This window comes from Myxocyprinus asiaticus, chromosome 9 (genome assembly GCF_019703515.2).
Source record: "Myxocyprinus asiaticus isolate MX2 ecotype Aquarium Trade chromosome 9, UBuf_Myxa_2, whole genome shotgun sequence".
Taxonomy (NCBI): Eukaryota; Metazoa; Chordata; class Actinopteri; order Cypriniformes; family Catostomidae; genus Myxocyprinus; species Myxocyprinus asiaticus.
Window position 1 is genome coordinate 48,500,518 of NC_059352.1, and position 24,930 is coordinate 48,525,447.

Below are 24,930 nucleotides of genomic sequence, written 5' to 3' on the forward strand. Positions count from 1 at the left end.
TTTAACAAATGTGCTCCTTGTCTTCACACACTAATTGTGGTAAATAGGAGCTATGTATGTATGCTAATGTCATTTATTTTGTTGATAGACAGATCAAGGCATTTACAATAATAGGAAAAACTTATTATATTTATTTTGGTCATTATGTGCTATATAGCAAAAATTATTACAAATGTACTCAGTCTACCCTAAATTCTATTTTATGTTACAAGTTAAAAATAGGAAATTAGAAAAATGGTGAAGAACAGACTCTCATCAAGTTCTTACAAAGTTTTATAACCTCAGGTAATTGTATGCTTTCATTGTATGGAAAAAAGCAGCCTGGACATATGTAAATGATGACAGAATGTTAACTTTTATATGAACTATCCTGCAGTTGTATACAGTGGCAAAAAAAGTATGTGAACCCTTTGGAATTACCTGCATTTATATATAAATGTATCTTAAAATCTGGTTAAGCTACAATAATGAACAAACACAATCTGTTTTATCTAATAAGACACATTATTGTATTGTTCTTACATACTGAAAACATCATTCAAACATTCACAGTGTAGGCTGGAAAAAGTATGTGAACCCCTAGGCAAGTGACGTCAACAAAAGCTAATTAGAGTCAGGAGCTGGCAAACATGGCATCCAATCAATGAAATGAGATTGGAGGTGTGGGTTAGAGCTACTTTGACTTATAAAAAGCACTCAAACATTTTGAGTTTGGCATTCACAAGAAGCATCTGCTGACATGGACCATGCCTCACAGAAAAAGAGATCTCAGAAGACCTACAATCAAGAATTGTTGCTTTGCCTAAATATGGAAAACGTTACAAATTATTTTGAAGAGCTTAAATATTCATCTGTCCATGGTTAGACATGTTTATAAATGGAGACGATTTAGTACTGTGGCCAAAAAAAGAAGAAGTGGCCGTCCAGCCAAGATGACACAAAGGGCACACCACAGAATGCTCAATGAGGTAAGAAAGAACCCTAGAGTGACAGCTAAAGGCTTGAACTACAGAATGGCTTAAAAAAAGAAAATCCAGCTTTTTGAGTGGACCAGTCAGAGTCCAGACCTTAACCCAATAGAGATGCTGTGGAATGACCTCAAGAGAGCCGTTCACATCAGACATCCTAAGAATATGGCTGAGCTGAAGCAGTTCTGTAAGGAAGAATGGTCCAAAATTCCTTCTGAACATTGTGCAGGTCTAATCCGCAGCTACCGGAAACACTTGGTTGAGGTTATTGCTACCAAAGGAGTATTGACCAGTATTAAATTCAAGGGTTCACTTACTTTTTCCACAGCACTGTGAATGTTTAATGGGATGTGTTCAATGAAGACATGAAAGATTATAATTGTTTGTGTGTTGTTAGCTTAAGCACATCGTTTTGTCTATACTTGTGACTTTGATGAAGATGAGATCACATTTTATGACCAGTTAATTCAGAAAACCAGCTAATTTAAATGGGTTCACATACATTTTCTTGCCACTGTATATCTAGTTAGGTGATACATTCAATAACTTAATAATTCAAATATTGCACTATAAAAAAATTAACTGGCCAACCTCTTAAGTATACATTCTCTTCACTATGCCTCCATAGTACAAAGCTCTTTGTTTTGCAGTATTCAAGGAAATAAACTGCTAGAAAAAGCCACAGTAAGCCACAGGTTAGTTGGTATAGTTTAAAAATGTTTATTTTACAAAAAATTGCACATACAGTATATTACCTAGTGTTACTGAAGTAGAGAACTTATTTTTAGTATATTATTAACAATACAGAAATACACCTGTTCTTACTCAAATGTTCAGAAATCTGTCTGGCATTAAAGAGACTCAAATTACATGCACACATTTCATAACAACTGTATTGTGTCTAAACTGTAAAAGTAAAAACCCTGAGGAAACTCAGAATCTTTGCCTCAGACTAGCTTTTAGTTCCCTTAGCTTTTATTTAACATTAGACAGAAATGACCTCATACATTTGTGTGCTGAGGTCAAAAGTCAAATCACACTTGGAGAGAGTGGTGTCCTTTAGAGTTTGGCCATTCTAGCAGCATTAAGACGCATACCAACGCAGGAGGAGCCAGAGGCATAGCGCATCTCTCTCAACATACCACTCCATGCCTTCTTATCCTCTTCATACCTGTGAAAACAGCAAAAAATATACTTAAAGGTGGAAAAGAAGCTACTTATGTTGACTTCTAGAATAGTGCTTCCAGCTTTATTCAGATCGGAATTTTTGTAGGTTTCCATTCCTTTTGGAATCTGATTGACTTCGATTGAATTGATTTAATTGTAGATTTACTGGTTGGATGACGCAAATGCTGAGAAGTATAGTGATTTTCTTTTTTATACGTGTGAACGCCTCATAAGCTCATGCAACTGGACAGAGAATCAGCCGACGGGACTTACTGCCAGACATCAGTGATCTCGGAGGGTCCAATGTTTTTGTCTTCCAGTTCTACAATTGCAAAGCCGCCGATTGCATAGAGGTTTCCACCAGTGCTCACGAGATTCACAGAGCTGCGCTCCTGAGGGAACTCTGTGAATGTGTCCCACCTGAGAGTAAAGACACAATAAGTGGGATAACGTACAGTCAGCCGGTCATTATTGAACAATAAATACATTCAAGATGATACTAGACGCCTCTGAGGCAATTATGTTTAATTCTTACTTGTTTGTTCCAAAATCGTAGACTTCAGATAAAGCAGTTAGACCTTCTTCATTCACTCCACCAGCTACGATAATTTTTCCCTTATGAACTACAGCACCAAACATCGCTCTGGGCGTCTTCATAGCAGCCAGTTCCTGCCATTCTGACTGCTTGTGGTTGTACATAAACATTTTATTGATTGCTGTGCTAAGAGAGAAAAAGGGAGAGATTTTATCATTTTTGGGTTTGGTCATTCCATCAACTACCTATATCTGACGGTTTTTTTAATCAAGCATAAAATCGAGGTTAAAATCAACATGAAATCAACATGAACCCTTTTTACTTTTTTAATACACATTCTTGGTCTTATTGTGATTCATCGGTGCATGTTATTAAAAAAAATAATTGTCTTCATAAGCTTTCATCAAAATGTAATAACTTGCTCTGCCTTTGAAATGAGTCTTCATTTCGGCTGATATCACCAAGACTGTGGTTCGTATGTGCGAGGAAAGGCAGCCGGTGGAGTTTCTGGTGCCCCACTGGGGTAAGATGGTACCCCCGTAGGGAGTAGGTGCACTACGCAGACTGCGTAATATGCGTAAAATACTAAGAAATGTATTCAGATGGTCCCTTACCACATCCTTGACAGTTTTAGCAATAAATGCTTTTTGAGTTATTAATAATAAAAAGTGTATATCCTTTCTTATATGCTGAGAACTTTCCTGACCCATGACTTATAAAAAATTATATATATATATATATATATATATATATATATATATATATATATATATATGTATATATATTTTGTTTTTGTTTTTTTTTACCATTAATTTTTCCTTCACCTGTACTTCTCGTATTTATGACTCATTGATTGTATTCATACATTGTTGGATCTGTGTAATTTTGTACATCTTATTGAACATTTAACCTTTTTTTAATAAACATATCCACCGTTTTAGCACAATGTGTGGACTATTCAGATGGCCCCTTACCACACCCTTCACAGTATTAGCATGTTTCATCACAATGTGTGGACTTTTCAGATGACCCCTTACTCACAGTATGAAAAACTTATATCAGTGTTAAATTAATGATATGGAACAATTTTGCCGTGACACCATCTGATCAGCTAACGGGACAAATCACATCCCATACTGATTTGATACGGGACGCATCATTTCATATTTAAATACAGGTTGATCTCATATTTTACGGGATGGGTGGCAATCAACCCTACCTGAAGGTCTAATACATTCTCATGAGCAAAGTGTGGATGCAGAAAAACGTGAATTTATTAGGAGAAATTGTAAATCGGGAATACAGCAGGAGGAGGGGTGGAAAAACAGGAGAAACCTGGTAAAATCAGGAGTGTTGGCAGGTATGGCATTAGCTGAGAGAGAAATTCTTTCATATGTAAGCAAAATAGATATTATAACTGAAATACACCCAAATTAATCAAAATCAGAATCAAAACGAGAGCTTGTGAATCAGAATCGAATCTGAAAATCTTTATCAATACCCAGCCCTAAAAGGGATGTCTATAGATCAAACCAATGCTGATTGATCAATAATAATCAATATTAACTATAAATGTTAAATGATACACATCTTTGATTTTTTGAAGGGGGCTTACCGATGGTGCTGTGGGGGTACTTAAGGCAAAAAAGGTTGGGAAACACTGTGGTAGTGTATCAATAATGTATCAATAATTACCAAAGTTATCCACAAAAGGTAAACTAGAATCTTTGGTAAAGTGAAATGTCCATGCTGACCATATGAAGCGAAAATAAATAAAAAGTGTCAAACTGGAGAGGGGATGTTGAGACTGTCACAGGGAACTTTGACAGAGTGTAGACAGCTGCAAACTACACTATATGTTCTCCAACACCACTGAGCTCACTTACACACACACACACACTTACTTGTCGTCTGTCTTTCCTCCAATGCAGTACACCAGGTTGTTATGTGAGACAACTGCGTGACCGTGAATATGCAGAGGAAGTTTCTTGGTCTCACTCCATTTCATCTTTCTGTAATGACATGAAATATTGAAACACCAAGTCTGAGCAAAAAAACTACCTGTATGTATGTGAAGGGTACAATTACTGAATTTACTGCTAGACATTTTGACAGAAAGAAATACAAGCACAGTAGTTAAATAGTTGATTTGACATGTCATACTCAGTGTCATAACACATGACGGAATCAAGAGACTCGTTGGTCTGCAGGTCTTTGCCAGCGATGGCAAATAGAAGGTTCTCACATTCACCCAAACTGAACAGGCATCGGGGGCTGGGCATAGGTGGCATGGCCCTCCACTCAGCTGCAAGACTGTCCAGCTGCAACAACGGGACAGAAATTATGTTTTTCAATTTTGTCAGGAATTACATATTCCAAACTGAGACAACATTTTAAAACTTCTCTAAACAAAGAGTCGAAGATTAAAATTAGGCCATCAAGCATGTACCATAATTGGCTGGGGTCAACAACAGAATGCCAAATTAGGATACGTTATGATGCTCTTAACACTAAGAAAAAAGTACCAAACTGTACCTTTTAAGGTATAAGTACCTCTAGTTAGAGTTTTGGGGTAAATAATTGTACCCTTAAGGGGAAAAAAGGTCCTGGTACATTTTTGTTCCCAGATAAACAAAATATAAATGTACCATTAAAGGTGCACAATAGGGCAGTAGGGTAGAATTATGTACTCAAGAAGACTTAAAACCTCTAACTAGAGGTTCAAAAATGTCCCTTGAAGGTAGCATCCCAGTGACTGTACCTTAAAAGGAACCATTTTTCTGAGAGTGTACAGATTAAAGTTGAAAAGACCTTGAAAAGACCTGCTGAAAAGACCAACATGAATTTCCAGGCTGGTTTATGATCATTTGGTGCTAGTCTTGCTGGTGGACCAGCATAGCCTTGCTAGCCTTCCCTAAGCTTAAACCTGCATGGTTTTTGTGAAACTGGTTGACCAAAAAAAAAAAAAAAACCTGGCTTGGACACAAGTAAGCAGTCCTGGAAAGTGCCCTCAAATTCAAAGCATATGCTGGTCTTTTCAGCAGCCAATTCTGATTGATCAATCCAACAGCATGACGTTTTCAAAGTAATTCAGTTTTCGAGGGTTAATTTGATCACATACCTGGTAGAAGTAGCACTGCAGAGGAGACTCTTTGCTTTCTTCATCAACAAACAGGCCACCGACGATATAAAGCTGGTTCTTTTTGGTGCAAAGACTCACATGGTTCTTTGGCACCTGCTCGGACATGGCAGCCAGAAAACACTCATTCTCACCAACATCGTACGCCACAGCTGCCGTGTCATTGATCATGAGGATCAGGTCTCGTCCGTACATCCCCAATCTACGGTTATCATTTAAGTACCCTGGCAACAACTCCTCTTCCTCCTCTCCATTTACCTCTCCTTCCTTCTTCTCTGCCTTCTTCTTCTCTGGAAGTTTTCCTCCGAAGGCATCTTTAATGACTTGTATCTTCTTCAAGAGTTCTGGATCAGCCTTTATGATGTCATCGGTCTCAACCTTCTCCCGGAAGTACTTTTCAGGAAGCAGACGGAAGCGGATGCACTCAAACGCCTCCCCCAGACTCTTGGCACGCTTCGCCTTGTCGCTACGCACCCACTTCATCACCGACTCAAATACGACTTCCTCTTTTTCCACGTTGAGGGCGTCTCCTCCAATTAGGGCCAAGAGCTCGTGTGGTGCCAGCTGAAGGTACTCCTCCTCAGCAGCCACGGTTTCAAAATGGTCGGTGATGTAGTCACGTGCCGCTATGGCAAGCCTGGGCACACTGAGGACCAGGCCAAGCCTGAAGACGGCAAGACAATTGGACAAGGACAGCTTCTTCTGGAGATAATTCACACATACTGTAAACACTGAGGGGATCTGGAAACGGTTCGCCACGGCAAATATCTCCTGAACGTTGTCATCCCTCAAGTCAATCTCAGCAGAGTACAAGTACTGGATGATCATATCCACGATGTTGGGATCTACATCATCCAGAACTACCTCCTTACCACTTTCCTTCTCCTTGCCGTCCTCCGAGAAGAAGAGCTCTCTGAAGTAGGGGCTGCAGGCGGCCATTATCAAACGGTGGCAAGGAAAGCAGCGGTCACCAATTTTCAAAGTACAGTCCACAAACTTGTTCTCATTCAGGAGTTCCTTCAGCCCATCCTGAAGCAAGGTGCTCTGGAACAGCCGCAGTTCCTCCTTAATGGCTTTTGGATCCATTATATTGTGTTTTGAGATGGAAATTGGAGGACTAGAGAAGAAAAAAGGAGAGAAGGAGGCTGCAGGTCTGCTTGCCACACGGTCCGGGTTGGAAAAGGACAGAGTGGTGAAAAGATTCCCAGGCTGAAAGGACTGTTATTTAATCCTGCTGGTCTAAATATAACTCTTCCACTCTTGTCCACCCCCACTGCCCCTGTCATCCCTCAATTTTAGTTGTGAAGAGGGGGATAGTGGGGCAGCCCAGTGCCTAGAGAGCAGCTGTCACTGCGGGACAGGCCACATAAAGATCTGAGGTGATCCATGAATCTTCAAGTTTTATCAATTCAAAAGGAGTAACAGGAATTCTAAGGGGTTATATGCATGTTTGTAGGTGTTTCTGGTCCCAGTTGTGTGTAAATCTGTCTATTAGATAAAATCACCATACAAATGCAGCACTAGCAGGGTTTGGAAACAGCTGCGACTACAACAGGTGATAAGCCATTTTCAGCAGCCTCAAACAGAGGGTTTCTTAAGAGTAATCTAAACTTTATAATTCATACATCAGATCCTGAAAGCAGAGACTTTCAACAACTCAAATAAAACTATAAATGTAAAAATAGTTAGTTGTAAATATGTTAGTTACTTGTGGAAACCACTTCTAAACATTGAGAGACCACAAACATGCAAATTAAGTAACAGATTAGGGTAGTACTTCCTAGACACAGGGTAATTGACTTTAACACAAAGACAAATCAACAAAACTAAACTATGCACTTAGGTCCTAAGTCTTAGAATAAACCACTAATGTTGTAGCATTGCTCATTAGTAAGTCACTTTGGACAACAGTTCCTGTTGAATTACCTAATGTAAATGTAAGCCCTCTACATTGTGAGTAAATCACTCATATATTCAAGCAAATTTCTGTTATGAGCCACTGGCTAGTAAATATTCAGATTACTTTTGCCAGTAATTGAGTTGTGTAATGGCAAAAAAGAACGGGGGGTGGGGGGGGGTCATGTGTAATTTAATCATGTGTAATTTAAGTCAAAGCATAGGAGACAGTTTGTTAAAGAAAAAACATGCTAAGGAGATATTATACAGTAGGTGCTATAAGCAATGTTAGCCGTTTTGCTAACTTCCACCATACTTAGCAGCCACTGAATTAGACTGGCCCCTCTCTCCAAAATCATGCCCTTCTAAAGATATGTCAGAAAAACCCAAAAGCACAAAATGGCTGACAGGCAGGGACTGCCTCAAAGTCTTCTGATTGGCTAAACAATCGTGTCCTGCAGTCATATTCATTTTTTATTTACTTATTTTAATTTTTTGCTGTTTACAGTGTTTAGAGCTGTCACAGAGACAGGTGTGATTTTCAGGACACCAATTTTTGATATGTGTCAGGTAGTACAGACATTTTCTGCTTGTTATTTGATACAATAATGAAAAGTATGTGTGAGAAAGAGTGCTTTTTATTCTGGCAAATGACTAGCATGCCAGTTTACTGTCAAATTTTCCAGTTGACTCTACATTACAGCTCTGGTTCATCCCACATTTTCTTTTTTAGAGTCTGCTTTCTCAGTTGTTTGTGGTTGTTTTGCCCCAATTATTAAATTTAATCTGTCAACTTCAGGCTAATAAAATTCTATGTCACTTGTTAGCTCATTGATCATACCAGATCATCAACAACTTATTTAATGTATAAATGGATGGATGAATTACCCTCTGATTTTAAAACACCCCAAAATTTTGCATATAAATTTCTAACCAGATGGCAGCTTTTACAGTCAGATCACTCTGTTTAAGTTTTTGGATCCTGAAATACTTTCTTCTATTCCAGTTTAATGTGCTGAGACAAATATAAGTCATTTGTATGTTGACTTCCTGAAGAGTCAACACTTTGACACTTTTAATACAAAAACTTTATGCTGGAGCGCACGACATAACATTAGCTGCGTTCCAGGGCCAGATGCATTCCTACTGTCACTTCCGGGGCTTCATCGTGCCTCCTCTGGGCTTTATCTGGGCCAATGACCTTTGGCCCGCCGATTATCTTTGGGCCAAACAAGGCCAACTGGGGATTGAGGTGGGTTCAATGTCAAAGCCGGAGTTTCGCCGAACTTGTCAGGATATGTATCCAGCACACAACAGTACAGGTTCGGGGGGAAAATGTGGGCACAGTACAAGTCTGTTAAAACGCACAATGGACAAAGTGGTGCCCAAAGCAATTACTTTCCATGGTTTCGATTCACTTTCATAGATGGTGTGCTGGAACATCATCCCGCTGTTAGTGGAGAGACCACTCGGGACATCATGGCAGTTACAGTCGTTGAGTTGTTATCGCTAATATATCTTGCTAGCTAGCTAATGTTTACATTCAATATAAACTGAATATTCTAGAAAACTAGATAACATGATGCCTCAGCTTGATCTTCCCTTTTGCTTATGAAATCGGCGAGGTGTGTGTGATGTTGGCACCTGGGCGACGTATAAAGGGCGGGTTTTAGATCAACGCTGTGGGGCTATTGGCTTTATGGTGGTAACGCATAATGATTTTGGTCTTGCGGCCAGTTGATAGTCCTGGCTTGCACTGGCCCGATAGTGGAAAAGCGGCTATTAACTCCAGACCAGTGGCGTGAGTTTGGGGCAGGCCTTACTGTTTTTTCTGACCAATGGCAGATGGGAAGTTGTTTAGGAAGAAATTATATTTAAAGGTGGTGCAAGTTATTCTTTTTTTAATACCATAAAAAAAATGACCAGACTACTTGACAGATACAAATGAAAAAGGTGTGAGGAATCTCACCTGTTTCTGCGACAGCCCTAGGTTCTGTAAACAGCAAAAGAGTTGAGAACAGCCCACATTTTTTTTCAGCCAATCAGTAAACTACCTAATCAATCAGAAATGCTCTCTGACTGGCAATCATTTTGCATGATCAGGTTTGCTGACATGCCTTTGGAGGGCAGGGTTTTGGAGAGAGTGCATGAGGTTGAAGTTATTAAAATGGCTAAAAATGGTTAAAAGCTGAAGTAGGTAATATCTGCGCCACTAATGCCACCAAATGTAATTAATATATATATATATATATATATACACATGCCCACATTCTGCTGTTGATCAAACAAACAGATAGTGCTGCCCCAAGCATTGGTCGAGTCAATGTTATTGTCTCGCTTGAGATGGGTCACTCAAAACAAACAGGAATTTTCATAGAACTCTGGTTTTGATGAAAGCTGAAGGCAGCACAAATCCTCACTGAGCTTAACAAAACACCATACCATGAGAACACAGCTCTTCTTTAGTGTTAACAGAACAATGAGCCTTGTAATGGATTTGTTGACAGTGGAACAGCAAAGCTATACATCCACTTACAAAGCATTTTATTACAAAAGAACATAAAAAGATACAAAATGACAAACTTTATTATATTGATATCATAAGTTCTTAAAATCAAGATTTAATTTATTACATAAGTATAAAGTACTAATTCACTCAATGTTATGCAACTATGAAATTGTACAATTCTTCTTGTTCAAAGCTCGAATGGTTGTGATCATTTGAGTTGTTAAAGGAATAGTTCACCCAAAAATTTGGAACACAAAAGATTTTAAAATTAATATCCCTGTCCATCTTTTCAATACTATGCCACTGTATAGTGACTCACTTTAAGGTTGTCATGAAATGCTTTTTTTTTTTTTTTTTTTACAGTTTTAGTATCTTCCCTAAGGTCCACTGATAATGTAACTGCATTAAACAGTCATAATTTAGTAATATATGATCATTTTCCACCCTCTCTCTTTCACCCTCAGTCTAAAACGCTCGATTTTGATCCAAGCGCCTCCTTAAAACTTCAAAGTATAGACCCAATGTTGTAATTGGCTAACATTGTGCAGCCCCTCGAATTCAGCCATATTTGAAACTCAATCAGATGAGAATGATCCACAACATTATAAAACTACATTTCAAAATTACGCATAATGCATATCCAACACAATGCATTTGAATATATTACACTGTTCATCTCAAATACATCTGTTAACACTCAGCACCATAAACTATCAAACAGTCATGATATTTAAAATATTCATGAGTTAAACTGTTTATTCACTTTTGCATTCGGGTCCAAGTGTTTTTAACTGCCCCATCCTTCAATAACAGTTCCTTTACAAAACCTGTATCGTATTATAACTGGTTTACAAGCAATCCACGCTGATCTTAGCTGGAAAACATAAAATCTACTCTGATGTGATGCGAAAAACCACAGATTCATAGTCCAGAGGACGATGAAGACGCATACACATGAAGTGTCATCCTGCACTGAAGCCGGGAATGCAACAAAATGGTCAAAGACGTTTATCTAGTGCAAGTTTACGTTGACCAACAATTAAAAATAGTGCATATGAGCTCAAGAAAGAGTCCATGATGCATCTGTGCTCAATACAGCAAGAGGCAGAGCAGCTGAATGAAACCGAATGGCTTCTCCCCTTGTTGAGTTGTAACTTCTCACTACGTCTTTTAAAAGCAGCGCTTTTTAAAAAAAAGATATGTATCAGGCAGCCAAAGATGTCTGTGTAGTGCATATTTTAATACAAATATAATTCAGTGATGGATCCCCTTTGGTGTTCAGGAATAGTGAGGCCTGTCCGTCCTGCTCTCTCTATGTTTACGAACTGAAGCACCAGTGGGCGGATGCAATGATTTTAAGTAGGCGTTGGTGTTTTTTCGCTGTAGAGGCGGTCATGAATTAATGTACCCCTAGTGACATAGGATAGTCACTGAAGAAGAGAACGAGGTGTTTTTGCAGCTTGGTTTCAATAAATACTTTTATTTAATTGGGGATTAAGTTGTGAGTTCTGGAATTTACAGTATGTTTTTATAGTAGAAAGACCTCTTATATGTCAAAATATCAAGGAAAATTTGATTCCACATGACATGATCCCTTTTGACCTCTTTAAAAATAATACCCAAATGTATTATAAAAGTAGCCCATGCAGCTCATGAATTATATTCCAAGTCTTCTGAAGTCAGACGATGGGTTTTGGTGAGAAAAATTAAATGCAAATAATTTTTCAGTAATAATCTTGGCATCCGTTGCACATTCATGAACAAGATGAGAGAAGCTTGTTCACAATGGCTTACGAGTTAACACTAAAAACAAAATTATGGCAGGATTTTCATTTTCGGGTGAACTACTACCTTTAAAATGGTCTCAAATGGACTGTTTCTGTCATACAATTTATTGTAAAACTTACAATATCATAAAAAAAAGCACCATGGTTTTTATATAGGTAGAGGTTGATCATGAATAAATATGAAAGTATATGGCAAGATGTAGAATCTGTATAATCTTTTGCACAATTCTTTATACATTTAGTTAAACCTTTAAATGTTTTATATACTGTGTACAATCTGTATTTGTAATTGTTTCAGCTGCTCTTTTCCCTTGTACTCCAACATGCATGTGTGTTGTACATGTATAGTAGTATTGTGTTCTGCTGTATTGCGCTTTATACAATTTAGTATAATCTCCAACGTCCATATCTTGTACATTTGAAATATGTATTTTTTTTGGATATCACTGTGCTGTGCTTTGTTGATTACAGTAGCTACTGTTGCACCACAGTTTTCCTTATGGGATTATTAAATGTTCTGTCCTGTCATGTCTTATGAAATAGTTTAAAATACTTTGTGTATTTCAGTGCAGGTCTGTTGAAGTGTAACTTGAGGACAAGTGGCAAAAATGATCCATACTGGATTTCAGCCCCCTAAAAGCAAAGAAAGAAGTATGACTATACAGCAGAAACTGGAGTCTATTTATCAGGAAAAAGCTCATCTTAGGTGAGCATTTTACCTGCTCTCATGACCACACATGTCCTCTTGCAATCTTCTTCTGTGTCAAAACGGTTCTGGTTCCCGCCACAACCTCCATACCAGAACTGTGCGCAGGCGTTCGCCTGCCGGTCGTAGTACCAGCGGATGTTATAGTCTCGACAAGGGCCCTGATCCAGGAGCAGCTCACAACGGGGGTCAAGTGGCACGACCTCTGAAATTTTGCACATTATAATATTACAATATAACAGTTTAGATGCTCTCTTGTAAGATGAATGTGTTCAGATATGTCACTAGGTTATTTGTTATTAGCTGTTTGACAATTAAATAATTTGATCCAGGTACAGACCTAAAAGAGCACCCTGGGAAAGAAAGGCTTTCTAATAGGCCATTCACACCGAATGCATTTTTGTGTCCACCTGCACTGTTTTTTTTAAATTTATTATTGTCTTTCTATGACTAGAATAAAAAATGTCTATCCTTCATAAGATAATTTATTAAATATGACATTTATACAGTATATACGTATGTTGTGTGTATGATACCATGTTTATGGGTAATTCATACTGAAAAAGTAAATGTATTATTAAAAACGACACTCATTTTTTTATTTCACTGTATTTTAATTATACTTAATTCAAATTACAATTTGGATATTGGAATTTCAATTAAATTCTGAATGGAGCATGATAAGTTTTTTACCCTTAGGTAAAGGCAGCCGTGGAGCTGGTATATACTGCACTGAGGATGATGATGTGATCACAGTTGATGAGGATGATGATGCTGTCCCTGATGAAGGTCTGCTCTGTGTGGATGTCCCACTGGATTTTGGAGTATCTCCTCTGCCGCTGCTTTGTTCTGGAGTGTGTGTCTCTGTGGTCACAGGTAACCTCTGCACCTCCTGAGAGAAGATTACAAACTCAAACTCTCAAAACGGAACTGCCTTAAAAACTAAGCAATTACAATAGAGCACAACAGTAAGAATGTGCAAGTAAAATTTCCATGCATTTTCTCCATAGAGAAATAGATTTTAACAATAACATGTAAACCTTAATTAACAGACTTACTATGAGCTCCGAGGTTGATAAGCAATGGTAAATGTTTCCATAGAAGCCACAAGTCAGTGTAGTTTCAACATAATTTGTAGGGCTGTCGATTTAATGTGCTAATTCAGTTCGATTAATTATAAAAAAATAAATAATGCGTAAGATAAATTTATGCAATTTGCCCCTGGACCGTAATATGGAGTATTCCTACCATTATAGCAATACAAGCATGTAAAACCACCTGTTTTCAGCAGGGGGCAGTAAGCAAAACTCCAGCTATATAGGCAACTCTTAGCATTGCAGACAGAGAACAAACTGCTCTAAAAGCATCGGTCTGATGCATGTGTACATTAACGCATCCTTCGAAAAGCCCTTATAATAAATCCATCTCGGACAGATTGACAAATTCAAATGCAAAATGAATTGTGGACTCGTAGTCAATGATAAGCTTATGTCAATTACATGGAAATAAACAAAAACAGTTGCCTTCAAAAGCCACTTTTTGTATCATTTTATCAATGCTATACTCATCTGCCATAATAATGTAATGCATTTTAATGATATAAATTATTATAATTAAAATATATACTGTATTATATTTATAATTATTTAAATAGAACTTTTTTTAATCATTATATACTACATTATTGTTATTTGAGGGGCTTTCTCAGCAAATATTTACGGATGCGATTAATTAATCGGCATATCATGTTAATTCAATTGAACCCTCTTAATGTCTTTGGTCATTTTTGACCCGGGACAGGTAAGGAATTTTTGTCAAGACCATCAAAACAAACAAAATAAAGAATTTATTTTTGAATATACTTGTTTAAGAGAAATAACAATTTAAAACAAATTGTTCCTTCCATTGTCTTAACAGGTCAATTTTGACCCGTATGGGAAGAACCAGTTGTTATACAGCTTTAAATAATTTTTTGTAAATCTATGAATCAAATTTGACCTAAAACAGCACCTAAACTGCTGTAACACTGCAACAAATTGTTTGACATTATTGAGAAGAAATAATTTTTTTTTGTTTTTTTTTGCAATGTACATGCAAATTGAGCCCATTTTGACTGCTGGAAAAGGCAATAGAAATGTATGTAAATTGTAAATTGAGACATCCTTGGCCAATGTTTGCCAAGGTTTAAAAAAAAAAAAAAAAGAGAAATTCAGAATATATTATTTCCCCACTGTTCTTAAGACAATGAGGGTAAAAAAAAATGTATCAATTGGCAGCCCTTTTAATTAAAAAAAAATTGTTCCTTTAAAGAACTACACTACCCACAATCCTGAAGCAAGATCCACCAATCAAAGATGTCGCTGTTGCCTACACTCTCAAACTACTTGTATATTTGTATATATATATGAATATTTTCAAATACTTTTTAGCTTAAAATAAAAAATTTTGTGATTGGCTTTTGGTAAGGTTCATGGCTTAGAACTCTTCATTAAAGAATTATTACAAATCCCAATAGAGAAAATGAATGGCAGACCGTCACTGCTGCGATCTCCTAATGCAGAGGCCATTAGTGTACTTACCTCATCAGTGTTTGGACCAAATGTTGGAGCCAAGGTATCACCCCTCTCACTTTCTTGTGTGACAGTGTTTGTTCCAGTTTTCTCTCTGTTGCCTTCAGATATGTCAGTCCCGTAATTGTACCTGCCTTTACCATTGATACGGTTTCCGTTAATACCGTATCCATTTTGGAAACCATTGATGCGATTGAAAATAAGTGCTCCATTTTCATCCTCACAGAGCTGACTGACTAGTTTGGACTCCAAAGCTGTATGAGGGAATACAAAGGGATATTAAACAAGTTGAGTATTTGAATTGGCATACAACCTCGAATTTGCAGTTTCTTTTTTTTCTTTTTTTCTCCCCAATTTGGAATGCCCAATACCCAGTGCGCTCTAAGTCCTTGTGGTGTAGTGGCGGAGGACGAATCTCAGTTGCCTCCGCGTCTGAGACAGTCAATCTGCGCATCTTATCACGTGGCTTATTGAGCGCACTGCCGTGGAGACATAGCATGTGTGGAGGCTTCATGCTATTCTCCGCGGTATCCACGCACAACTCACAATGTGCCCCACCGAGAGCGAACCACATTATAGCGACCACGAGGAGGTTACCCCATGTGACTCTACCCTCCCTAGCATCTGGGCCAATTTGGTTGCTTAGGAGACCTGGCTGGAGTCACTCAGCACACCCTGGATTCGAACTCACGACTCCAGGTGTGGTAGTCAGCGTCTTTACTCGCCGAGATACCCAGGCCCCAAATTTGCTGTTTCTTAGCAGTTGTAATACCTGGCAAGGTGTTGAAGTCATCTATGTAGTACATGTGTTCACTGTCAGGGTCTGACGCGATGAGATTAAGCTCCTGGAGAAACTCGGCCTGCGTTGGATCACTGATGTTAATGATTCCCAGCGCGTACATCTCAATGTTGGCAGCATGTGCCTCCCTTACAGCAATGTCCAGTTTCACTGGTTCCCGTTTATCCGTTTGTCCATCTGTGATGACAATGGCCACCTTCCTAACCCCTGTCCTCGCGCTGTAGAACACTTCCTGAGTTGCTTTGCGGATGGCAGAGCCGGTGTACGTGCCTTCGCCGATGTAGGAAATCCTGCGTATTGCTTGTTTTACATCTTGTTTGGTCATGTAGCGAGCGAGGTTAAACTCGAGCTGAACCTCAAGGCTGTACAAAACAAGGCCGACTCGAGTGGCATTACGCCCCACGGTGAGTCTGTCGACTAGCGCGGCCATAAAGTCCTTTATGATCTCAAAGTTCTCAGGTCCAACACTCTCTGAGCTGTCAATCACAAACACAAGCTCCATTGGGCTTTCTTTACATTTGACTCCACAGCCTGAAAGACAATCCATTTCATTAACAAATGTACTTAGGAGTGGACTAAAATGCATTGTTAAATGTATCGTTAAAGGAATAATTCACTCAAAAATTTAAATTCTGTCATTATTTACTCACCCTCATGTTGTTTCAAACACGTGTGCTGTCATTTATGCAACTCTGGCAATACAATGACACAGTCACTACATCTGTCATGCTCCAAAAAGGACCAAAAAACAACTAAGGCTGCTTTTACACTGCTGTGCTTAATCCACAAATCTGATCTTTTGATCATATCCAATTTTTTGTCCTGCCTGTTTACACTGACTTAAAGGAATAGTTCACCCACCCAGAAATTAAAATTCATTTATTCACCCTCATGCCATCCCAGATGTGTATGACTTTCTTTCTTCTGCTGAACACAAACAAAGTTTTTTTGAAGAATATCTCAGCTCTGTTGGTCCATTCAATGCAAGTGAATTGTGACCAGAACTTTGAAGCTCAGAAAGCTCATAAAGGCAACATAAAAGTAATCCATAAAACTCTAGTGGTTTAATCCATGTCTTCAGAACATATAAGATAGGTATGGGTGAAAAACAGATCAATATTTAAGTCGTTTTTTACCATAAATGTCCCTTTTGTTTTTCGCTATTCACAACTTACTGGGCAGAGAAGAATGTGTAAGTGAAAGTGGAGATTTATAGTAAAAAAACAACAAAAATATTGATCTGTTTTTCACCCAAACCTATCTTATATGTTCTGAAGACATGGATTAAACCACTAGAGTCTTATGGATTACTTTTATGCTGCATTTATGTGCTTTTTGGAGCTTCAAAGTTCTGTTCACCATTCACTTGCATTGTATGGACCTACAAAGCTGAAATATTCTTCAAAAAACCTTTGTTTGTGTTCAGCAGAAGAAAGAAATTAATACACATCTGGGATGGCATGATGGTGCATAAATGATGAGAGAATTTTCATTTTTGGGTGAACTATCCCTTTAAGACATCGACTGTGTTTCCATAAATTATCCACAAAGACGCACCAGTCTGTCAGTCAGCACTATTTATTAAGCTTTGTTTTAGTAGAAGTCCTAGTAAATGTTTAACATGAATGGCAACAAACATGCCATTGTTCTTCGTAATATCGATTAACATCACAAGAATTGCCTACAAATAATTCTTCAAAAGGAGAAGACGACTTAGGAAGTGGCTAAGATCGGATGCGGAAAAAATCTGATCCCATGCATTTTTATCTGTTTACATGTGTGCAACAATACCCGATTTGTGTCGGATGAGTAAAAAAATCAGATTTTTTTGTGACATTGTCAATGCAGCCTAAAAGTAGTCCAAACAACTCTAACACGTCATCGTTGACACCAATAGAAACCAAACATGATGCATAATTTTTTCATTCTAGACGCAAATCTTGGGCAACTTCATCAAAGAGAAGATTATCAGTGAATAACGACTCAAAATTCATTTTGTTCCTCACACAAACCTATCGTGTGGCTTCAGAAGACTTATGGAGTACTTTTATGGTGTTTTGTTTTATTATCATTTTGGTGCTTGACAGACGTTGTCACTATGAACTGCAATAGCTGCGTAAAAATTCTTAAAAATGTCTCCTTTTGCGTTCCACCGAAAAAGTAACAGCATTCAGGTTTGGAACAACATGCAGGTGAATAAATAATGAAAAAAAAATTACATTTTTGGTTGAACTATTCCTTTATGACATGTGAAAAAGGGTCATACCACAAATCTCCCTGATCATTCGGATTATCTCGTCCCTCTGAAAACAAATAACATACTTCAGTCATTAAATTTTACACTGCTATATTTTTGAGAATTGTAACATGTTGTGAAAGACATACCGTTAGTCCTGACTCTCCTTTCATTCCCGGTCTACCCTGAAAGAAAACTTGATCAATCAAATCATCAAAAATGTCTCAAACTATACAAGAAAAATAAATGGTCTACGCCTGGGTTGTTCAAACTTTTCAATGCCTAACACTCCCAGATATGCTGATCCCCTTGTGGATAACCCTCGTTCTTAAAATATATATTTTTTTATTTTTTATAAATAATTAGTTATAGAAAAATACTCTAAAAATATTTATTTTGTATTAAGTTTATAGTGTTTTTCCTTACCATCTTATTTGAACTATTAATGTTTATTTATAAACCTTTTGAGAAACATTTTCAATGAAATTCAAATGTATTTATATAGCAATTTCTCAATCAATATAATTCTAAAGCAGCTTTACTGAGAATATGGACTTGCATCCCCCAGTGAGCAATCTAAAGGTGACAGCTAAAGGTTCAAGAAATATGTTTTTATAACAATCCTATACGCAGATTTTTAATTTTATTTTTTCTTAGTTAAAACTAGGGCTGTAAATAGGATAAAACAATCATGAATAATCGAATGATTTTCAACTAGTCTTTAGAAAGCAGAACGAAATAGTAATAATGTCAAAAATGGTAATTGGCAATTTATTTATTTTTTACACAGTTTTAGAAAATTTCCGCAGAACCCCTAGCATCCCCTTGCAGCCCTCTGGGGGGAAACCAGCACCCTAGTTTGAAAACCCCTGGCCTACATCACAGAGTTTTTTTTTTAATATAAAACCTTGTGAAGTATCTCACTGTCTTCTGTCTACATAGGTGGCTATCTTCTAAGGCAGTGGTTCTCAACCAGGGGGCCACTAGGGGGCCTCAGAAAACCTCCAGGGGGGCCACAAGATGACTTAAAATTAGTTAAAATATGTTATAATAATCTTTATTAAATGCACAAAACAGCTAAAAAAAATCAAGATGTAAACATGTTAACTGACACCTTATTTCTTATTTTAACCTTCCAGTTCTGTTTGGTCATTTCTGAGCTAAATAACTTTTTTCAGATGTAATACAAATGGTTTTGTTTATCCGAGTGGTCCAAGACTTTGTGACTTTTTCAGAGAACAAAGAACAAAGTCTGAGTCTTCTGTTTTGTACATTAATTGAATTTTCACAGTCCGTTGCTGTTAATTTCTCTTTATTACTGTTAATTTTCTTGGCATTATTATTAATTTACTTTATTACATTTTTATGTTTGAAATAAATGATTGGTAACAAAATTGTTATTTTACGTCTTATCTTTGTAACACCAGGTTAGGTTTGATTGTAAGCATAATGTGACATTACTGCAAAAACTGACACTTTAAAACAAATGCTCAACTTTGACAAATTATAGTTTGATAATGTCTAATTATATATCCAAATGCATAACTTGTGATAAAATGTAGAATTACTACACAACAGGTGGCTGCATAGAACACTGCAGCCATCTACTGGCTATTATTGTCATAACATGATTTTTTTTAAGTCATTTTATTTTTCTTTATTCACCAGATGGCAGCAATTTGTCCTCAATACAGGACACATTCTCATATTTTCTTCATGTTTCAACTACTTACTGTTTTTAATGTTGTGATGTTACATAAATTGGCTAGTTTGAATATGCAAATGAATGGTGAAATTGAGAAAGTCATAGCAGGTGTTCTAGATGTATATTTTTAGTTTATTTATTTGTTGCATATAAAGCTTTAAAGCTTTTTTAAGTGTTTAAGCCTAAACTAACCCTGTCAAGTAATTTTAATAAGGAACATTTAGAAAATGTAACCAAACATTTTAGGCAAATTAGCTTCAGAAAAGGTGACTTTCGCTGAAAGGTGAGTAGTTTGCATCCCTGAAAGCAAGCGGCCCTACTCAATCAGAATAGAAGGGTTAATTCAACAATAATAATTCAACAACCTTCAGCTGTTTTTTTTTTTATAGAAGAAAATACAGTTCTTGAATTGCAATTATTTTTTTATTCTATTGACATTCCTAGTTTCCTAGAGTTGACCAATTTGAAATGCTCTACAAAGGCAACAACATATCAGGAACACACCTATGGCATTTAAAAATGCTGTCTAGGTCAAAGAGCTGGCCAACTGCCCATGCTAACCAGTCAAATCCTGACCATTTGAACTAGTTATGTAGCTCACTTGGGTTTGGAAAAGAGCTTATTCATAGCTTTACTAACTGTTTGTCCAGGAACTCCATGATCTCCCATATCACCTTTGACCCCTTTTATCCCTCTCTCGCCCTGAGCTCCACGATCACCCTGAGGAACACAGATTGGCCTAATATTAACACTGTATGAGTGTTCATTAATATAACAGCTTATACACTGTACAAAAACCACATACCTTTGCCCCTGAGATTCCTTCTCCAGGTTGTCCCCTTGGCCCTGTCACGCCCTGTAACCCCTGATCACCCTGTAACAGCGTATTAAAGGTACAGGAAAGTTCTGTCAATATTTACTCATCCTCATGCCATTACAAACCTGTATGCTATTCATTCATTCATTGAATAACAAATGAAAATTGTATCTGTTCCTCACACAAAGCTGTTGTATGGCTCCAGAAGACTTGGAAAATAATGCACAAGTGCACAAGTACTTTTGTGTTGTGTTTTTTATCCTTTTAGGAGCTTAACAGCCGTGGTCACTATGAAATGTTTTTGTACTAGGTAAAGTTTCTTCTATCATTACAGAATATAATTTTGTTTGAACTATTCCTTTAAGATATGCGTTTGAAAACGCAGAGATGTGCAAGCATGCATATGAATTAGTGTGTGTCTCACCTTTGGACCCTGTAAGCCTTGTCCAGGTGGCCCAGTAGGCCCAGGAGGTCCTGGTCTTCCCATTGTACCCTGGTATGTTTAAAAACAGTATGGACCACAAATTTAAAAGGGAGAAAAACATTCTGATTCATGTACGCTGAAATAAAATCAGCACTTGGCGATCTGGAATGATGTTCAGTTACTGGAGGAGATAGTCAGGATTTATTGGACATATGTAACAGATTTGGAACAGGTAGAGTATGTGTCTGGTGGAGAATATATGATCATGGATATAGTACTATGATCAATGTGCTGTAAAGATGATTGAGGAATGCATTCTTTCAGAGAGAAAACTGAACCTAGTGACTTGCAAGGACCACAGATAGTATTGTGTTTATGCCCCAAAATGTATTTGACCACACATTAAAATACATGAATGCCTTTGCATAACCAAGCAGAATTTATTTAAACAAAATATAGTTCACTTTTCAAGCAAAGTAAGTTTGTTAGGTTTAAAGTTAGTTCTGAGAAAAGGTTAAGAGTTATTGCAATTATCTAATTTCAGATGACGTACAGGTGGTCCTTGTAGTCCTTCTCCTGGAGGTCCTGCTGGGCCTGGCAAACCTCTGAAGCCAACATCACCCTGAGAAATATTTGTGATTATAGCCCATACAAACTTTTTCATAATACACACACATATTCCCTGTTTTCTGACACATAAGAATCTTCCTACCTTTGGTCCTGGTATTCCTATTCCCTCTTGTCCAGGTTCCCCTTGAAGACCAGGAAGACCAGGAGGCCCCTGGAAGGGATGTCAACAAACAAATGTAGCAAGTAACTTACAGGAAGACTATAACAGGGACTAATCAGAAATTACACATTCCATTTGAAACATACCAGCCCTAAGCTTCAGCAGCTAGGCCATACGTCCCAAATGTTCACACATAAAGAGTGCAGAAACACACCACATGAACTTTCGAACAAAATATGGACTTTTTACTTACTACAGGACCAGGATATCCATCCCCTTTTGGACCACTCATACCAGGAGGACCTGGGTTGCCACGATCACCCTTGAAAAACAAAGAGTGAATGATCCATTGGTTTTATCAAGACAAACAACTGATTAACGACATAGTAACAGCAAATACATAGGTTTATTTTCTATGTAAAGGCTTTAATTTTTATACTCAAATTCATTGCCAACCTTTGGTCCAGGAAGTCCATATCCTGTCTCCCCTACTGGCCCGGACGGACCTGGTGGCCCCACATCACCCTGCAATGAGACGTTGCATGTTGTAAACAGGCATACTGAGTATTTGAAAGATTTCTGCATATATACACAATACAGTGAGGTCCTAAAGCCTGAGACCACTAGTGGAAAAAGATCGACCGATAGTGAATTTAGCAGATACCGATAACTAAGGTGGTGGAAAAGGAAGAAAACAGATTAATCGGCTGATAGTTTTTAAAAAGGATAAAAAAAAATTCTTAGTCTTTACTTACATTGTTGGGCATATACATTGAGGCTACAAAATGAATACAATTCCAGATCCAGTGTATTGATCAAACCAAAATCCCAATAACATCCAGAAAATAATGAAGATTTGGTGCATGACCCAGGACATTACAGATATTACAGCTTCTTTTTCTGTTAAAGCATATATTTCTGTAAAGCTGCTTTGAAATGATGCGTGTTGTGAAAAGCGCTATACAAATAAAAATTTCTTGACTTGTGTCAGGGGGTGAGGGGAGACAAAGGGACCCAAACACAGTGGGAAGCAGTCAATGAGTTTATTAACAACAAAGTTTGTAAACAAGGACAGGTGCACCTGGCACCGGCTGCAGTGATGAACAGAGTCAAAAGCTATAGCCACTCAGTGGGCTAAGGAATGAGTGTGTTAGTATGATGAATGCGTGCGTTGTGGAAGTCAGGAGCAATCCGAAGAGAGTCCGTTGAAGCTGGTGTGGTGCGAAACAAAGCCCAGGCAAGTTTCTCCCCCGACACGTGGGCAGAGACCTAGGGATCCACCTCCAAGGGAACTGGGCGACAATACAGGTGAAGGCAAACAGGAAGGTAACCACACCTCTAGAGAAAGGCAACCAACAGACACATAAACAATCTCCAACTAAATGAGAGCACAGTTAACAATAAACTGGCAAAGAAAGAGGGAAAAGACAAGGAATAAGTAAGGAGTGCAATCAGTGAGAAGCAGGTGGAACGGGCGAGTAAATCATTGCCATGATCAGCGCATTCCCATGGAAACGCTGATCACGCGTGCCAGCTCCACCTGTGAGAGGGAGAGAGAAAAACAAACAGTATGAGCCGGCACAAATGCCGGAACCGTGACAACTTGACCTATAGTACAAACAAGCCCAAAACACACAAGGGACTATTATTTTGGAAGAACAGAGACTTTGCCCCGTTACAATGCTATACATTTAAGTTTTAACCAAATTAAGCTTTTTATAGCCTATATATATATATATATATATATATATATATATATATATATATATATATTCAGCAGATGAGGTTTAATGAGGAATAAGGTTTATTATTACTCCAAGATATGAAGTTGGAGACACGTTTGTGTTGATGGTGCACGTTTCTATATAGTCACATTTTTATTTGCATGCTCTCGCATTAATTTAGAGCACTTGATAATCTAGTCAAAATGACAAAATATGCATTGGCGTGAGGATAAAAATATGGATGAATACTGTCAATGATTAAAGATTTAGATACAGCAAATCCCTACGTGACTGTTTTTAATGAACCTCTAGAGGCCGCTGATATACTGTAGAACCAAGCTGTTCTAACAGTAGTATTCTCCAGCGCTGGCCACAGAGGAACATGGAGGAAAAATTTTTATAGCATTTTGGAACTGTCTTTATCAGCAAAAATCTATCGAAACAGATTAATCAGTAAAACCGATATTTTGGTCCAACTATAGAAAATGCTTTTGTTTTGCATTCTTTAAAAAACGTATACAATATTTTAATTACAAATCATATTATCAGCATAACAATTTAATTGAAACGTTAATGATGAAATATTTAAACACAGCAAAATCTCTACATAACTGATTTTATTTCACCTCTAGAGGCTACTTTTATACTGTAGAACCAAGCCGTTCTAACTAAAGACTCCTCCAGCACTGGCCACAGAGAAACACAGAGGAACAAAAAGCAACCATCGGCACTGATTACAATAGAAATTGCATCTGTTTTGCATTCTTTTATACAATAAAAATGTTATACAATATTTTAATTACAAATCATTATCAGCATAACAATTTAAGTGAAATGTTTGAATAAACACATTTACCTTAGATTTTAGAATTTCTTAGTATTATGTCCTTCTTTTTTGCGTTAATGACAGCATGCACCTGAGCTGGCATGGACTCCCCAAGTTTGTGCAAAACCTGATGATTATGTTATCCAGCATGATTTGGGAATGCCCCAAAGACCTTTGAGTCTATGACCTTTGTTTATTTCCATATTTTAATGAAAAATTCCTTATTTGTAATTTATTAATTTATTTTTCTCCCCAATTTGGAATGCCCAGTTCCCAATGCGCTCTAAGTCCTCATGGTGGCATAGTGACCCGCCTCAATCTGGGTGGCGGAGGACGAATCTGAGACCGTCAATCCGCATATCTTATCACATGGCTTATTGAGCACTTTACCG

At 37.6% G+C, this 24,930-nt stretch overlaps 2 protein-coding genes across 2 annotated transcripts in view; both read right to left on the reverse strand.

Moving 5' to 3' along the window:
• Nucleotides 1–1,672: 1,672 nt before the first annotated feature.
• On the reverse strand, nt 1,673–7,003 carry LOC127445900 (kelch-like protein 41b). Its single transcript, XM_051706375.1, has 6 exons — nt 5,792–7,003; nt 4,834–4,991; nt 4,575–4,682; nt 2,671–2,856; nt 2,409–2,555; nt 1,673–2,139 (listed from the first exon to the last, which is right to left on the reverse strand). The coding sequence occupies exons 1-6, from the start codon at nt 6,893–6,895 to the stop codon at nt 2,028–2,030; spliced, it is 1,815 nt and encodes a 604-aa protein (XP_051562335.1). The 5' UTR covers nt 6,896–7,003; the 3' UTR covers nt 1,673–2,027.
• Nucleotides 7,004–11,451: 4,448 nt separating this feature from the next.
• The window catches only part of col28a2b (collagen, type XXVIII, alpha 2b), a 47,856-nt gene continuing 34,377 nt past the window's right edge, over nt 11,452–24,930 (reverse strand). The window contains exons 22-35 of the mRNA XM_051706364.1: nt 22,445–22,513; nt 22,242–22,310; nt 21,971–22,039; nt 21,812–21,880; nt 21,259–21,327; nt 20,823–20,891; nt 20,657–20,737; nt 18,462–18,497; nt 18,343–18,379; nt 16,050–16,607; nt 15,287–15,531; nt 13,401–13,599; nt 12,721–12,912; nt 11,452–12,634 (exon numbers count right to left, since the gene is read on the reverse strand). Coding sequence (XP_051562324.1) covers nt 12,627–12,634; nt 12,721–12,912; nt 13,401–13,599; nt 15,287–15,531; nt 16,050–16,607; nt 18,343–18,379; nt 18,462–18,497; nt 20,657–20,737; nt 20,823–20,891; nt 21,259–21,327; nt 21,812–21,880; nt 21,971–22,039; nt 22,242–22,310; nt 22,445–22,513 — 1,770 coding nt within the window. The 3' untranslated portion in view covers nt 11,452–12,626. The remainder of the gene's footprint in view (nt 12,635–12,720; nt 12,913–13,400; nt 13,600–15,286; nt 15,532–16,049; nt 16,608–18,342; nt 18,380–18,461; nt 18,498–20,656; nt 20,738–20,822; nt 20,892–21,258; nt 21,328–21,811; nt 21,881–21,970; nt 22,040–22,241; nt 22,311–22,444; nt 22,514–24,930) is intronic.